Here is an 11,978-nt window from a genome sequence, read left to right as displayed (position 1 = left end):
ATTTCCACTGACATAAGGATACTCAGGGGGTTAATCCTTCTGATACCAAGTCACACGTTAACTCATTCCCTCCAGGCCAAGGATTAAATCCTGTCCGTGTAGGGGTCAGGGCTTCTGCAGACCCTGAGAGCAAAGCACCCCACCCCCAAGTGAGGGGAGGCTCGAGGGAAAGGGAGGGACAGAACACAGGGAGAGAGAGAAGGAAGGAGGGGCCGCCAGCCGGGTTCCTGTCCCCCCACAGAGCCAGCTCAGATTCGGCTCTAGGAACAAGTCAGCCACAGAAGCAGGGCAGCTTCTCTCCTCCAGCTAAGGACAGCAGGCACACAGACGCACGGACAGAGGTGCTAGGCGGAAGTCCTCAGCCCCCAGCCGTTCGGCCGGGCCTGGCCCCATGGCCTTCAACGACCTCCTGCAGCAGGTGGGGGGTGTCGGCCGCTTCCAGCAAATCCAGGTCACTCTGGTGGTCCTCCCCCTGCTCCTGATGGCCTCCCACAACACGCTGCAGAACTTCACCGCGGCCATCCCCACCCACCACTGCCGCCCGCCCGCCGAGGCCAACTTCAGCCAGGACGGGGGGCTGGAGGCCTGGCTGCCCCGGGACGGACAGGGGCAGCCCGAGTCCTGCCTCCGCTTCACCGTCCCCCGGCGGGGACTACCCTTTCCCAACAGCACAGACGCCAACAGCACGGGGCCACAGAGCCCTGCACCAACGGCTGGATCTATGACAACAGCACCTTCCCCTCCACCATCGTGACTGAGGTGAGGAAACCCGGGACCCCCCCTGCTCTCTGTGACAACCGGACTTGCCTTCCCCACTGAGACAGACAGACAGATGCTCCTGCGCGCGTGCGCGCACACACACACACACACACACGCACACACACACCTGTCTCAGATTTTCCAGAGACCAAGATGGGAAGATAAAGAAAGAGGTTCAAGATGGGGGCCTTGGTAGAAAAGGGGGATATCAGAGTCCAGGGAAGTCTCTCAGCTACCGGGACCGGGGAAGCAAACGGGGACGGGGAGTGTCAGGGAAGGGGCTGACGCAGGTCTCAGAGGGCCAGCCCAAGGGACGGGAAGGGGAGTCTTGCAGCCCAGGCTCGTCTCTGCCTGACCCTTGCCCCCTCTCCCCACAGTGGGACCTCGTGTGCTCTAACAGGGCCTTACGCCAGCTGGCCCAGTCCTTGTACATGGTAGGGGTGCTTCTTGGAGCCATGGTGTTTGGGTACCTGGCAGACAGGTCAGTCCTGGGTAGAGCCAAGGGGCCGGGCTGGGCCCCGGGCCTCGGCTGGGTTCACGGGAACCAAGTGGGAAGTCGGCCTTACCACCCAGGGGCTGGTTTGAGGACCTACGGGGCCAGCCTCGTGATACCGCACAGGTCCTCAAAAGACCAAGGCAAACGCTCCTCTCCCTACCCAGCCTGGCACCATCAATCCTCAGGACCCCTACTGCTGTTCTCCCCTCCTTCCCCCCACAGGCTGGGCCGCCGGAAGGTGCTGATCTTGAACTACCTGCAGACAGCCGTGTCAGGCACCTGTGCAGCCTTCGCTCCCAACTTCCCTGTCTACTGTGCCTTCCGGCTCCTCTCGGGCATGTCGCTGGCTAGCATCGCCCTCAACTGCATGACACTGAGTGAGGGATGCTGGGAGGGCAGGGCGGGTCCCCACTCACTCACCTCTGACCACCCAACCCAGCAGCCACTTTCCAGCTTCCTCTCCCGGCTCCCCCCCCCCCCACCCCGGTCCTGCCGTTCCCACTCCTGAATCCTCCCCGCCCTCTTTTGGGTGGCCAACATAACAGCCTTCTTCTCGAACTCCTGACCTCTCATCCAGACACAACCGCAAACTCCATTTTTTTAGGGCCAGGAGGTTCCCATGAATGACTGAAGCAGACTGGGTACAAGAGGGATTAGGGAACGGTGAGGACTGTACCCAAAGGAGAGTCGCATCCCCATCCGGAGGGGCCAGGGCCACTCAGCAGCTCGAGCCAGAAGGTTCAGGGCTGTCAGATCTCACTCCCTCCTCTTTATTAACGCAAAAATAGCCCCATTTTTTAACGTTGGAAATTAATTCCAATATTTTTAACACAGGTCAAGCCAGCATCGTGTAGACCAAACCCATTTAATGGGCTGAGCGTGGTCTGTCCATGAACCATCAGTGTGCTCCCTCCGATAGGTCACTCCCTTTCCCCTGGTTCTCAGATAAGGAACCTGAGACTGGAGAGAAGGGAAAGGATTTGCCCAAGGGCATCCCTCGAGCCCAGAAGGGAATCTATGGATTGGAGGTCCTCTGGACTACAGGAATGAACCCGGGTGGGGCCAGGGCAGGACACCTAGAAAATTCAGCCCCCAAATCCAGTCTGTCTCCAAGTCATTGGCCCAGCAGCCGAATCAGGAGCCCACAAGGAACAAGGCTGGGCCTCTTCAGACCCCAGCAGAGAGGTGGTCCGACTCCCCCCTTGACCCTCCCAGATGGAGAAAAGCCGCTGTCTCCTCCGAGCTGCTCTGGCCGCTGAATCGGCCCAGGCTGGGGAAAGCCAGAGGAGAGGCTGCTGTTGAGAGAGCACTGAATGGTCAGAGACGCTCTGAAGGGAAAAGGGGCCCTCGCCAGGACAGTAGGTCGGGGGGCAGCAAACCCCAGCAGCGGGGTGGAGGGAACAATTCCTAGGGATTCTAAACCCCTCTCCCCATTCCTACGTCCGCCGAAAGTCCCCCACGCCCCCCATCGAGGAACCCACCCTCATTAGATGTGTCTTCCACTGAGCCTTGGGACAGATGAAAGTTTGGGTGGAGAGAGGGGTCTCTGCCTGTCCCGCCCCCGGGGGGGTCTCCATCCACCCGCAGCCCAGCCAGATGCACCACTCTGTTCTAACCCTCTTTCCAGGTTTGGAGTGGTTGCCCATCCACACGCGGGCTTGTGTGGGCACCCTGATAGGCTACGTCTACAGCCTGGGCCAGTTCCTCCTGGCCGGTGTGGCTTATGCTGTGCCCCACTGGCGCCACCTGCAGCTGCTGGTCTCCGTGCCTTTCTTCGCCTTCTTCATCTACTCCTGGTGTGTGGGGCCCAGGGTGGGCAGGGCTGCAAAGGAGCCCCGAGGGCTGCAAGGGACAAGACGTCCCCCAGATCTCACACACGCTACCCCACAGAATCAGAGAAGGTCACACCTAGACCAGTGCCTCTGAGGCTGTGCAAGGAAGGACCTGCCCTGGGTATCTGGTTCTCCTCCGGCTTCCCCCGGCTCTCCAGCCTGCCTGCACCGCGCTCTTTACTCGGCGCCCAAAAGCTGAGCTCCTGAGTCGGGGAAGGAGTCATCACCGAGCTGGACACTGCTTTGTGGTCTTAGCGGAAGGGATCTGGCCAAACCTCTGGGTTCCCGGCCTTAAAAGAAATCCCACTGCAGGCCCCTGGGAAGCCCACCCCCTGCCCCCAGCCCAGCAGACTGGAACCGAAGCCACCTTGACCCCTATCCTCACCCCGGCTCCCAGGTTCTTCATCGAGTCTGCCCGCTGGCACTCCTCCTCTGGGAGGCTAGACCTCACCTTGAAGACCCTGCAGAGAGTGGCCTGGATCAATGGGAAGCGGGAAGAGGGGACCAAGCTAAGTATGGAGGTAAGACCCCCCCCCCACAAGACCTCCTGTGACACCCTACCAGGATTCCACCCTCAAACCCCGAACTCAGGTCCCAGAGGGCTTCCCTGAGTAAGGGGTTAGGCTGGGAGGAGCTTCTGGAGGAGTCCAGGCCCTGAGCCCTGCACATCCTGGCAGGTGCTCCGGGCCAGTCTGCAGAAGGAGCTGACCATGGGCAAAGGCCAGGCGTCCGCCCTGGAGTTGCTGCGCTGCCCCGCCCTTCGCCACCTCTTCCTCTGCCTCTCCATGCTGTGGTAGGCCCAGACAGACCTAGTGGCAAAGAGATAGAGAGACAGCCTGAGAGACGAAAGGCTGGCTGGGGAGAGAGAGTGGATATAATGAGTGGAAGAAGCCAGGCAAAAGGGAGGAAAAGGCAGCACACCTGCCGTGAGGGGCGGCAAGCCTCCACCAGGGACAGTCTTAAAGAACGAGATGACCTCCAGCCTCAGTTCACCCCTGGTCCCCACACTGGCCATCCATCTCTCCGTCTTCCCCTTTTACCAACTCTGTTCCAGTATGGAAACACCTCATCAGGAGTGGTCACCCCCAGAGTCCATAGAAGTATACCACAAAGGCAAAGACCCGTCTGGCTTACGAAACATTTGGAGACTTTCCTGGCCCGGCAGCGCCTGCCAGAGACACAAACGTGGGCAATAAGATGCCCAAAACTCGTCTCCAAAAGTAACGCTCTGGCCAAGGCCGATCCCAGCCAAAGATGTTCCTTTCCCGTTGCAACGTTCCCCATTACTCCTCTGATGTGCTACCTTCCTGATGCCGCCAACAGCAATCCCATGATAGTTAGAAGCACGCCCCACATTTCCATCGACGAATTCCCTGGTTCCAATTTGGGATTTACTCCCAGTTGCAGGTCCTATCCAATCACCCAAGCTTCATTTCGTGGGCTCTTGACTTCTTAAGAAGCACCCATCCCAGAACCATCCCAGAACCATGCACAGGTCTGCAAAGCTCTGACCTCCCCCCAACACCTTGACCCTGAAAGACACGGCTTGAAAGTCCACCTGCCCTTGGGCCAGTAGCAACAGATAAGATAAAGACTAAAACTAAGTAAATCTTAACATGACGACTAAGCCAAAACCCCCTAATACACCGGGGACTCTAGTTAGCAGAAGATGGAGAAAGCTGGGGTATTGGAGAACTACCCCCCACTTCCACGAAATACATACTAAATGTCTGACGAAATATTAGCCAAGGCAGATTCCAGCTTCTTAAGCAGGGCACCCAGTGTGGCTCGCCCCCATTTTGAATGAGCACCCCCTCTTTTATGCCTTCCTGACAAACTCCATACCCCTCCCCCCCTCCCCACTAGGTTTGCAACTAGTTTTGCCTACTATGGGCTGGTTATGGACCTGCAGGGCTTTGGGGTCAGCATCTACCTAATCCAGGTGATTTTTGGTGCTGTGGACCTGCCTGCCAAGCTTGTGGGCTTCCTTGTCATCAACTCTCTGGGCCGCCGGCCTGCCCAGATGGCCTCCCTGCTGCTGGCAGGCATCTGCATCCTGGTCAATGGGGTGATACCCCAGGGTGAGCACCCAAGAGTACCTTGGCCCTTCATCTTTAGCCCTATCCCCAGATTCTCAGCCCCTACTCCCGAGCTCCCACTGACTCCCTCCTTTCTCGCCAGATCAGTCCATGGTCCGAACCTCCCTTGCCGTTCTGGGGAAAGGCTGCCTGGCTACCTCCTTCAACTGCATCTTCCTATACACTGGGGAGCTGTACCCCACGGTGATCCGGTGAGTGGGAGGGGTCTTGGGACAAGACTTTCCCTCGCGCATAGGTCAGACCCCAGAGCACCATCCGGAATGCCATGGCCCAAGGCCCCTCACGGCACTCATCCAGGCAGGGCATGTATCAGCCACTCGGTACACGCTCCATGGCTAACGCAGGTGTCCCTGCCCACTAAGCCCTTACCCGATCCAAGGAAAAGCTCTCCAAAGGAGCAGGGCAGAGCAGACAGCCAAGAAGTCACATCTCACGGGGCAATCGAGTGAAGCTCCACCTTGATCTCCAAGGCACAAGTTAGAAGCTGCCACCAATTCTTAATTTCATCTATAAACCAAGCGGTCCATCTGAAACCAAAGACCAAACAGGAGAGTTCTTTCTTATCACAAGGGCCACATTTAATAAGGGTGGCGCTTGGTAGACGTACGGATACACGTAGCACTGCTTTCGGAGTGCCACAATTGGGGAGTGGGGCCGGGCATTTCTGCATTAAGAAACAAGAAACACGTGTCTGTTTTAAGAACGGGATGCAAAATTCGCGAGAGGTCAAAGAAAGGCCAGGCTGCCCTAGGCTACTCGGAACCAGCAGGGTCATGGTCACCGTCCTGTGCCTGCATGGGACTTCAGGGGAACGAGCAACAGTAGAAAGCACTCACTATGTGCCAGGCACCGTCTTAACCTTTTTGACAAATATCAACTCATTTCGTCCGCAGAGCAAGCCTATAAGGTAGGTGCTATGGCTATTCCCATTTGATGAGTGAGAAAAGTGAGCCACAGAAAGGTTAGGTGATTTGCCCAAGGTCACACAGCTTGTAAGTGGGGAAGCTTGGATTTGAACTCAAGCACTTTGTCTCCTGAGTCAATGTTTTTAACCTCTGCTTTCATAGAGGAGGTTCTGAACATAGTCTCAACGTGCAGTCTCCAGGTCCTCTCCCCTGGGGATTCTAATCCAATAGGACTGTTTGCTCCAGAGCAACTATAACTCAAAATCCACCCCACCACCCCCCACCCCGCCCCAGTGATCTGAGCACCACCGGCCTAACTGAACTGTCTGATTTGACAGCTCAGGAAACTGAGGCCCAGAGATGAAAAGGGACTCTTCCTAAGGTCACACAGCAGGTTAAGGGCCGAGGGGAAATTCAGTCTCCTGATTCTTTGGCCAGAGCCTTTCCCCACCTGTTTTTTGGATTTTATGGTTGTCTGTTTTTTTGTTGTTTTTTTTTTTAATCTCCAAAACAGGGATGCCTGGCTGGCTCAGTCAGTAGGACATGCGACTCTTGATCTCGGGGTTGTGAGTTCAGGCCCCACGTGGGGCTCCAATAAAGATACAAATAAAATTATTAATAAAGAAATAATTATTTTTTAAAAAGATCTCCAGGACAAACGGCAAATTGGTTTGTCAGTCAAATGGGGGAAGAGACGAGGGACCAGGAGGCCTCAGCCTGAGCTGCCCTGACCCCCGCACCTCAGCATTCATGTCAGAACAATGACTGACACCACCCCACCTTGGGCCCCACAGGCAGACAGGCTTGGGAATGGGCAGCACAATGGCCCGAGTGGGCAGCATCGTGAGCCCACTGGTGGGCATGACTGCTGAAATCTACCCCTCCGTGCCTCTCTTCATCTACGGTGCGGTCCCTGTGGCTGCCAGTGCTGTCACTGCCCTCCTGCCAGAGACCCTGGGCCAGCCACTGCCAGACACGGTGCAGGACATGGAAAGCAGGTGGGAGCAGGGACTTACCCCAGGTCACGCGCCCTAGACTCCTGGGGCTTCCGGCTCCTGGAAGCAGTAGATGTTGGGGCAGAGAGATGGTAGCCGGGCACAGCTGAGTAGAGAACTCCCCGGAAGCCCCCGGCTCCTGGCCCTGGCCTGGAGGCTGCATACCCAGGACACCACTCTCCTGCCCCCCCAGGAGGAGAGGAAAGCCAAGACGGCAGCAGCAAGATCAGCAGAAGCAAATGGTCCCGCTCCAGGCTTCCGCACGAGAGAATGGACTCTGAGCACTGAGAAGGGACCTCACAGAGCCTAAAAGGAAGTGAGGGTCCCACGGGTCCTGAGCCACCCACTGGAGGAGGGGAAATGGCAGCCCAAGTGTCCAGGCTGTGGTTCAGGAAAGCACCTCCCAGGGGTCTCCCTCCGTGAATAGACTCCACCAAGACCACGTCATTAAAAGGTCCGTGTGCATCTCCTTTGGTCTCTGTCGTCTCAAATGTCATAGTCACTCCACATCAGCCAGTGGCCCAAAAGTTTATACCGTCCAATCCCTGCCCTCAACCTCCAGTATTTCATAAACCCTCCCCTGCCCCTACTTTCCACCCTCTTCCCTCCCTCCTTCTCTACCCTATTCAAATACTCCTATGAGTTTTTAATATCTTATGCTCCTCCCCTCCCCCCCCCCCCCCGCCCAGTTTGAAAATTGACAAGGGACCGAATGGAAGCAGCCAATCAGAGGCTTTGTTTCAGGCTCCTCCCCCTCTGTGAGAGCAAATGGGAATCTCCTGCAGCAAAGAGGGAGAAAAAGAACCACAGACGCTGGCCCTTGATCCTCCAGATCCCAGCAGGGTCCAAACTCAAAACCAGCTTGTCACTTCCTGCCTTGCAGCTGGAGGTTCCGTCCACTAGCCACCCTAAGCCTTCCCACCACCCTTTGCGGATTTTCTTCGCTGGTCTGCCTCCTGCAGGCAGGAAGGGGAGACAAGGGAGGAGGGAAGGGGGAGGGTAGAACCGAGCCAGAGAGAGCCAGCACCAACTGCCACTTTGACGCCAGGCACTGCCCTAAGCACTTTGCATATACTGACTCGTTTAATCTTCCCAGTAACTTTCCAGAGATAAGTACTGTTTTTATCCCCCATTTGAGAAATGGCCACAGAGTGGTTAAGTCACTTGCCCAAATTCACACAGCTAGTAAATTGTGGAGTCAGGATCAGAACACAGACAATCCACCTCTGGAACGCATGCGCCTGACCCCCTCCACTGCCCAGGGCTATGAGGCACTGAGACTTTGGCCTCTTGCACCCCCAGGACTTGGCTTCTTCCCCTCCCTCCTGGACTGAAAGGAGAGAGAAGGATAAGGGGGAGGAGAAAAAGAATCCTGGTCAGAACCATGCAAAAGGAGGGATGGAAGGCAGTTTAGGGGTCACAGTCAGGAAAAGAGGAGGCTATCCGATCCCCTGTGTCGGCAAGGGAGCTCATTTCAAGGAAGTCCCGGGCCGCGGGACAGACAGCCCTATTAGCGCCCCCGGTGGCAAGGGTCCGGGCACCAGCCATCCCCTCTTGCAAATGTGCCTTCTCAGTCATGTTTGTCCCCCTGGTACATTGCCCATCACTCATTCCCCTGCAGCTGACTCAGCCCCTCCCCATCCCTCGGGGAAAGTCCACACCTCTGAAGTTGTACACATTGTCTTCCAGGTAAGACACAGGGCTCTAGCTGAGTCAGGGCAACCTGGAGAGGGGAGGTAACCCAGAGCTGCCCTGAAGAAGCCACAAAGCCCTGGGACGGCACACACCAGCTGCACGGAATCCATTTCCCCAGCTGCTGGCCAGGAACTTCCTGTGCTCACCCCATACCTTTGGCCAGACGGAACCTTACCTTCCTTCCATTTTTAACTCACCAGCAGGTGACTTCTGACCTGTCTCCTCAAGGAGTCATCTGTAGAACACTGGCTCACATGCCATCCTCTCACAGTGGCCCTGAGCCTGAGTTTTTATACTGTCACGCCTCACTTCAGTGGTCTCAGATGTTGTCCCCAGTTTTGACCATAAGGTCCTATCATCGGCCAGGATTTGTAGGACCTTTGTGGCCACCCTCAGTTTCTCTGTCTGCAGCTCTGAGCACTCCCTGGCCGGGAGGGTACACTCGGGAGGTTTCTCAACTGCATGGCCCTGGTAGACGGCTCACCAGAAGCCACCTTCCTTGGGCTCCACGCTTGTACCCCAGGACCCACCTCTACAACCCAGGCGTCGGCCCACACCAAGCCCCTTCACTTCTTTCCTTTCCCAAGAGTTTTCATGACCCCTCAGAGAAGAGATGCCCAAACAGTTCAGCTTTCATATCATGTGGAAAGCTGAATAATGGACCTCCAAAGGTGTCCACATTCTAATACCTGAAACCCGTGAATATGTTACCCTACATGGTAAAAGGGACTTTGCAGGTGCCGTGAAGCTGAGGATCTTGACAGGGAAATACAAAGCCAAACCACAATGAGATACCACCTCACGCCTGTCAGAATGGCTAACATTAACAACAGATGTTGGTGAGGACGTGGAGAAAGAGGAACACTTTTGCACTGCTGGTGAGAATGCAAACTGGGGCACCCACTCTGGAACACGGTATGGAGGTTCCTCCAAAAATTAAGAATAGAACTACCCTATGACCCAGGATTGCACTACTAGGTATTTATCCAAAGGATACAAAAATACTGATTCAAAGGGGCACAGGTGCTCCAATGTTTATAGCAACACTATCAACAATAGCCAAAGTACGGGAAGAGCCCAAAGGCCCATCGACTGATGAATGGATAAAGAAGATGCGGTGTATAGATACAATGGAATATTACTCAGCCATGACGAAGAATGAAATCTTGCCCTTTGCAACTACATGGACGGAACTGGAGGGTATTATGCTAAGCGAAATGAGTCAGTCAGAGGAAGACAAATATACGATTTTACCCATATGTGGAATTTAAGAAACAAAACGGATGGACAGAGGGGAAGGGAAGCAAAAGAAGATAAAAACCGAGAAGGGGACAAACCATAAGAGACTCTTAAATACAGAGAACAAACGGAGGTTGCTGGCGGGGTGTTGTGTGGGGGGATGGGCTAAATGGGTGATGGGCATTAAAGAGGGCACTTGTTGGGATGAGCACTGTAAGCGATGAATCACTACATTCTATTCCTGAAATCATTAGTACCCTATATGTTAACCAATTTGGGCTTAAACTTTTTTAAAAAGCTAAGGATTTTGAGATGGGGAGATTATCCTGGATTATCTGGGTTGGCCTAATGTGATCATAGGAGAGGGAGGCAGGAGACCAGAGTGGGTAATAGGAGATCTGACCACAGAAACCAAAGTGTGGAGTGGTACAAGAAGGAACAACAAGCCAAGAAAGACAAGCTGAAAAAGACAAGGACATGGCTTCTCCTCTGAAGCCTCCAGAAGAAACAAAGCCTTGCCAATACATTGATTTTAGACTTATGATTTCTAGAACTATAAGAAAATTGATTTGTGCTGCTCTAATCCACCAAGTCTGTGACTTGTTGCAAGAGCAGTTGGAAACCAATGCACATCCCTTATTCTCAGACGCCTCCAGGGTGTCAAACTGGCCCATGGAGGTTTTGTTTTCTCATGAGTGACTTTTTGGTGGAGATAGGGTTTTACTGTCTAGATCACCATAGGCCTCACCACTCCCTATTGTCCTATACCTGGTCGGAATCACACATTGATAATACCATACGGTCCTTGTAGCTACTAAGTTTGGAACTCCTAGACTGCTCTCTGTTAAACTCCCAACTCACTTGTATATGAATTTAAAATTATGGGAAAGATTTTTGTCCCAGGGATAGGAAGTAAAAGAAAGGCACTGGATGGACCCCACTGCCCCATTGTTCCTCCTCTTTCAAGAAAACCACCTAATGATGTTCTCTGAGATGTAGTCAGAGCTCACGCGGTAGTCATAGAACTGTAGCTGACTCTATTGCAAAAAGCTGGAGTCATAAGCTAGACGAAATTGAGGCTCAGTTTCCCTGACCAGCTCTAGTGAGCTCTGTTCCTGCTTCTTCTAAACTCTTTCCCCAAGAGAAGCCTATACCCAGGAGCCAAGTTCCATCTGAGCCACACACATAGAAGAAACCAAACAGTCTGTTAGTGCCTCAATTGGTCAGGGTTTAGATTTAGATGGTAGACAATGTTGGGTCTGGATGGGATGTTCGGAACTGTGGCAGCCATCTTGTGACCCAGCAGGGAAACCAAAGCAAGGATTAAGGCAACAATTGAGAGTGACTTTGTGGAAAGATGAAACTAACCTGAGGTTTGATGATGTCATTGAGCCACTGACTTAACCAATCTTGAAGTCACCTACTACTCTAATTGTTAAGTGTAGGAATTTAAACGTAAATCCTCCTTCCTCTTTAAGCCATTGTGAATTGATTTTTCTGTGATCTACAGTTAAAGATAGCAACTGGAAAAAAAATTTTTAATAAAATAAAAAAAAGATATCAACTGGCCACTGGGTGGTTCAGTCAGTTAAGTGTTTAACTCTTGATTTCAGCTCAGATATTAAAATTTTTTTAATGTTTTTATTTATTTTTGAGAGAGAATGAGCAGGAGAGGGGCAGAGAGAGAGGTAGACACAGAATCTGAAGCAGGCTTCAGGTTCTGAGCTGTCGGCACAGAGCTGGATACAGGGCTCAAGCTCACCAGCTGTGAGATCATGACCCAAGCCGAAGTCGACGCTCAACCAACTGAGCCACCCAGGCGCCCCTCAGCTCAGATCTTGATCTCAGGGTGGTTAGTTCAAGTCCCAGGTTGGGCTCCATGCTGGGTGTGGAGGCTACTTTAAAAAAAAAAAAAAAAGACATCTTAATTAATATATTTTTTACAACTTTATTGAAAT

General features: G+C 53.7%; 1 protein-coding gene across 1 annotated transcript; it reads left to right on the top strand.

The window, feature by feature from the left end:
- Window positions 1-81: 81 nt before the first annotated feature.
- Window positions 82-7,555, top strand: SLC22A6 (solute carrier family 22 member 6). Its single transcript, XM_019812564.3, is given in 11 exon segments — window positions 82-689; window positions 692-759; window positions 1,137-1,240; window positions 1,478-1,632; window positions 2,883-3,051; window positions 3,485-3,608; window positions 3,765-3,880; window positions 4,954-5,168; window positions 5,269-5,377; window positions 6,886-7,089; window positions 7,280-7,555. Coding segments are annotated over 11 exon segments (1,650 nt in total). The 5' UTR covers window positions 82-391; the 3' UTR covers window positions 7,368-7,555.
- Window positions 7,556-11,978: the final 4,423 nt, after the last annotated feature.

The sequence above is a fragment of the Felis catus genome, chromosome D1 (genome assembly GCF_018350175.1).
Source record: "Felis catus isolate Fca126 chromosome D1, F.catus_Fca126_mat1.0, whole genome shotgun sequence".
Lineage (NCBI taxonomy): Eukaryota > Metazoa > Chordata > Mammalia > Carnivora > Felidae > Felis > Felis catus.
Note: the sequence above shows the minus strand (reverse complement) of the source record. Positions and strands in the feature narration are given on the sequence as shown.